The sequence below is a fragment of the Atta colombica genome, unplaced genomic scaffold, assembly GCF_001594045.1.
Source record: "Atta colombica isolate Treedump-2 unplaced genomic scaffold, Acol1.0 scaffold65, whole genome shotgun sequence".
NCBI lineage: Eukaryota > Metazoa > Arthropoda > Insecta > Hymenoptera > Formicidae > Atta > Atta colombica.
Genome location: NW_017259556.1, coordinates 517,352 through 523,330, shown reverse-complemented (window position 1 = coordinate 523,330; position 5,979 = coordinate 517,352). Strand labels below are relative to the sequence as shown.

The following is a 5,979-nucleotide window of genomic DNA, read 5'->3' as shown; positions in this document are numbered from 1 at the left end:
TAAATATTATATATAAATATTTTTATTAGAATAAATGCCAATCAAATATTTGGTTAATATAATAAAAAATAATGTTCTTTTACAAATATTTAATAAGTATTACCAAATGGTTACAGTTACTAATATTTATTAAATGAAGACTTTCAAAATGCGTTTTGTCCAAAAATTCATTTATTTAATTAGAGATGACATAGTGTTGGAAAACTCATATTACAAGCTACTTTGAGATGTCCAAAAAGTTTTTCATCGTTAGTTTATATGCTGAAAAAACATAAACATTTCGGAGTGCATTATGTTTTTTTTTAATTAGAAACAAACAAAATACATTTGTTTAATACTTTTAGCAATTTTGTTTAATATTTCACATCCTATTGATTGGCATATTGCTATTTTCTGTAAAGTACGTAATTTTTTCATGTGCATAGTATCTTTCCTTTTCGTTTTCTAAAAATTACAAATTTTAGACAAAACGTATTTTGAAAGTCTGCTTCTCAAATATTTATAAAAATAATATTATTTTTTAGTTGTATTAACTAAACATTTGATTGGCATTATTTCGCCATATATTTAATATAGCTGTTACTAGACTCCGAGGAATCAACTACTACCAAAAAAATGTAGTGATTGCTAATTATGGCAATACAACTTTGCTAGTATTGCTATTGTATTATTAATATTATTATCCTATTGCCACCAATTACGCATAATATTGCCAAATATTGTTAATGTATTACTATGTACTGATGCATGTATGTATTGCTAACACATTGCTAACGTATTATTGCTAATACTGCTACTGCTAGCATTGCCTGTTTTATTATTGTACTGCCGCAATATATTTCTAAAGAAATGTACTGACTAATAGTGGTTGAGACGCCAGATTCATTTTTCAGTATACGATAAAGAATAAAATGAACGTGCACATTACAAACAACCATGCATATCTAGTCTTCCGTGTGCAATAAATCAATAATTGTTTCGGAACTTTGTAAGATTAAAATGGCTCAATATTGTTTACTTTACAAATATTAACACGCAGAACAAAGTATCTTATCTTAATGTAGATTGAAAACTTTATAAAGTTAGAAGGAAAAACGTAAGAAAAAAAAATGTATTTTCTTATTTAACATAAATATTCGAAGTATATAAATTAAATTTAAACTTCTCAACATATTAAAATGTCACGAAAATAGATGCATCTTTTTACAAGAGTTGGCACTACTAGTTAATTAACCGTTGCAAAAATATAAAGGATTCTTACATTATCTACAGTGCTCTTGAAACCCAATTTTATCCTACACAAGATCCTTGTTCGCGGATTTTTACAATTTTATTACAATTTTTTAAAACATATTATATTTCCATTTTGAAAAATCTACACTTTATTTTATCACTTTATGTTATCACTTAATGTTAATTTATAAATTGTTAATTAGATTTTACAAAGCATGATAACACACTTTTATAACGATGAGCTTTAGAGTTTGTTGAAATTGAAAATATTTCATGCAACTCATGTACACTATATAACGTAAATTGCATCACACTTATCACATTTATCATTTTATCAGTTACATTATATACCGGCAGGATCAAAATAGTTTATATTATTATGTTATTATCATATTTGATAGAGTATATTGAGTTCCTTATTGTTAATAAAACGAATTATACATTATCATCTGCTGTCAGCTCTTATTGATAATTTTAATATTTGTTAGATTTATTCGTTACAGTTTATATTATTATTATTATTATTATTATTATTATTATTATTATTATTATTATTATTATTATTATTATTATACATTTTGAAATTTAAATTTATATTACATTTTACTGGAAATATATACATACCTTGATTTCTATACACGTTAATACATGCACATCCTCATTGTTAAGATCTGTTTGTCTATTCGCATTATTAACATGTTCGTTTGTATTTTTAATATTCTTATGTTCATTCGTATTATTAACATTTGTTTGTTCTTTCACGTTATTTGTGTTTGTTCGTTCGTTCGTATCATTAATGTCCGTCATGATGTCTTCTATTTGATTTTATTTTCTGATAATTAATCGTATCAATTAAATAATATCACGACCGTAACTTATTCAGTGATTTTTCCTCACAAAAGTTTATTCGCAATTTTAGAAAAAGATTAGTCTTTTTTTAAAATTGCGAATAAACTTTTTTTTTATTTTCGTTACTAGTGCTACCTCTCATTCTCTCTTTGTCACGGTTTAATCTTTTATATATCTTTACAATATTCGATTCTAATACTTATCTTGATAATAAGATAATCTCGATATTACGTATTGAAAGATACTTTAAACCATAATTTAAATCATAATTATTAATCGATTGCTTATATTTAAAAGATATAAGAGTGTGAAGTGATTTGGAATTTGATTGAAATGAATGCGAAAGCGTTGAACGACTTGAAATAAATTAACTACTATCCCATTTAGATAGATGTCGCGGAGTTTTTTAGATTGCGTCTCCCTCTTCTATTTCTAATACTTTTTGTCTAGATATAATATCATCGTATATACATACAATAAACCGACTTACGTTGAATTGTTTATTCTCCAAACTGTCTGTTTATATAATGCCTTCTTCGATTTTTAAAGAATAAACGCGTCTAACTTGCAACTAGCAGTTTTATTGTTTCAAGCGATGTTTTCAATATTCACCAGATTGCTCCGGACAATTCTAAAAGATATCTACAATTTTTTGAGTCGCTTTATCTTAAGATCTGTAAACGCGTAAATGCTCGCTATTATGTTCGAGCGATCGTCTTCATCGTAACAAGTTAAAAAATTATATAAATATATCGATATAATCTTTCTACGTTGCACGATCCAACTTCTTTTAAACTGTTCGAAAATATTTCTCTTTGTGCGTGTATGCCTTGGGAAAAATCTCGTCCAGTATATTCCGACATCCGCGAGTCTTTCGATTAGCGCGAGATGTAAGTCTTCGGATGTAGTCGCGGTGATCAGAGCTAACTGGGAACTCGTTATTGACTGAGAACGACGTACGGAATTTATCTGCTGCACCCGGTCACGTTCTCCACTCCGGGACCATTCTCGCAGCATGATGATCCGCTGTATCGCTGAGCGATACATACATGAATATCAAATATAAATGTGTATATATTTCTGTATATATACTGAGAATTCTGTATATATACTGAGAATTCTGTATTGATAAGAAAGAGACGATTACGTAGAAAGACAATCGAGGGATTGTCTTTCTACGTAATCATTAATCGGGTCGCAAATCGATGTAACAATGTTAAATCTGATAATGTAATTAACAATAATAGTGACATTAATGATAAGATTATAATTTATCATAATGTCGCAAGAAGGTTTTGATTGAAAGGAAAATAAAAAAACAAAATGCATAATTCGGTCAAAGAAAAGAAAGCGAATGGAAACATGGTTGAAGTCAGTGTTAAGCAAAATTTAATAAATTTATAGATTAATGACTACGATTAAAAGTTTAATTCTTGATTATAGTAAACGATTATTTTTTAGTTGCTTTCAACTAAATCTTAGGTATTAATCAATTAAATTTTAATTTATAGTTTTAATCGATTAAAACAATTTATTATGTGTAACTACGTGTTGCAAATTAAAGCATAAATCGTTATTTATTAATCATTTGTGTTTAATTAAGCATAAATTAAATCTACATAATTAATTTTTCTAGAATAGGTATAACATTGCTTTTGATATTATTGCAATATCCAAAAATATCTTAGTTTTCTAGTGTTATAATGTTTTAGTATATAAATAAAATTAATCGATAAATTACTTAAAAAAAATTTAGGAAACTTTTAGAAGAAAAAATTATATTTTATTAATATGTGTGCAATCTCTTTCCTAGTTTCTATAAAAACATAAAACGATTTTTCAATTAAGGGCCACACAAAATGACGTAAGCTGCATAAGCATAACATAGGACCTTTGGATAAATGAACGTCTTATAATCAATGTAATGTCTTTTTGTCAGATAATCATTGGCCCAACAATATTATGCTACGCTTATGCAACTTATGTCATTTTGTATGATAATTGTGATTTGAAAAGCTTTTCAATATGATAAACATGTTCTTTAAAAATAGATTGTAAAAATTATGAATATTATTTTTTATACATGAAAATTAATGATTGATAATTGAATATTTTTTTAATCAGCTGTTTTGCTTCAATAATTGACTAAATTAGTCGTGATTATATTACATATCATTTTTAATCGATTACTTTAGTTAAGCCTGAACTTAATTGATTAAGCATATAAAATTAATCGATTGTGCCCAATACAGGTTGAAATAAATATATATGTATATTCGTAAAAGCAATCATCTTTTTAAATTTGAAATTCATTTTATGATTTGTTATATCTTCTCTTTCATATTAAATCTATAGATACTGTATGTTAATTAGATTATAAAGCAATTCAATAATTCAATATTTTTGAGTAATTAATTATTTTAAAAGGCTATGTATAATTTTATATTTATTTTTATTTCAACAATTAGAAATGTTAACTATTTTAATTAAAATAAAAATATCTCTTCGTATTTAAATCAATCAACAATCTAGATGCTCGGAAATATTAGATGCGATTGCATTTTTAAACGTTTATACGTAATCATACGTTATTTATATGTAGCGAATAGAATTTATATGTCATGCAAGTAAATATTTAATCTGAAATATCTGTTTATTGAATCCAACCAAAGTGAAAGGCTAATTAGTAAGGCAACCAAAATTATACTGTACTAAAATCTCTTTTTAAGCGTCTAAAATATGCTATGAAGTTAAAAAAATGCTCTAAAGGAAGGAATATATCCCAAAATTATGCTGTCAAAATCCTTTTTTAAGCGCCTAAAATATGCTATGTGAAATTGAAAAAAATATTCTAAAGAAAGGAATACATGTATTTAAAAATTATTTTTTATCAAATTTTACAAATTTTCAAATTATTAATTAAGTTTTTTACTTATAATAATAAAGTAAAATGTATTTGATAAAATTTGTTTACGTTTTAAAAAAATTTTATTAGTCTTAAGGGGGCATTAAAATTAAACAAATACATATTATTTATAGACTCTAGAGAGAGAGAGAGAGAGAGAGAGAGAGAGAGGGAGAGAGAGAGGGGGGAGGGAGGGAGAGAGAGAGTTTTTGATGTTATGTATTGTACAAAGAAATATAAAAGATTGAACGTAAAAGCGCGAAATCTTTTTCTTCTTGTAATTTCTCTGACATTACTGCGCACCAATGCATCATGGTGTGGGAATTAGCTATTATCATTTAGCTATTCAATTCCTTTTTCAAAAATGTAAAATATGTTGTAGCATATTTCTGATTGAAAAAAACTTATCTTAGAAAAATCCTATTTATTAATATCAGAAAAAAACTAATCATAAATTTAAATTAGAAAACGATATGAAATATACAATAAAAATAGATAAAATATGTAAATATGTACACGTATGGGCGAAATATGTAAAAATATGCTTTTAGATGTGAAATATGCAAAAATATGTTTTTATATGTGAAATATACAAAATATACATTAACTTAATAAGCTTTAACATATAGGGCTCAAAATGCATAATTTCTTATGAAACAAATTTGTATTATAAATATTATAAATATTTAGTTTATTTCTTTATTAGTCAAACAAAAAGAACATACCCTATGCATATTTTGGTTGCCCTACTAATTAGCAATCGGCGTGAGATTTCAATAAAACTTCATGCTTCGATTGATTCCATGCACACAAATCGTATGACTTCTAAATTCTTTCCGGTCTTATTTGCGCTTCAGTTGTGTTGACATTGACTTGCGTAACTTCCTCGAACGAGATATTGTAATTACCATAACATAATTTGTATCTGTTAATTTAGCGTTGATTTTTTAAAATCATCCATTAAAAATATATTTTACGATATATTAAATTAT

At 26.0% G+C, this 5,979-nt stretch overlaps 1 protein-coding gene across 1 annotated transcript in view; it reads right to left on the bottom strand.

Moving 5' to 3' along the window:
- Positions 1-2,810, bottom strand: part of LOC108692196 (facilitated trehalose transporter Tret1-2 homolog) — a 26,617-nt gene extending 23,807 nt beyond the window's left edge. Inside the window, 2 exon segments of the mRNA XM_018200355.1 lie at positions 1,858-2,065; positions 2,573-2,810. Of these exon segments, the coding sequence (XP_018055844.1) occupies positions 1,858-2,040 (183 nt within the window). The 5' untranslated portion in view covers positions 2,041-2,065; positions 2,573-2,810.
- Positions 2,811-5,979: the final 3,169 nt, after the last annotated feature.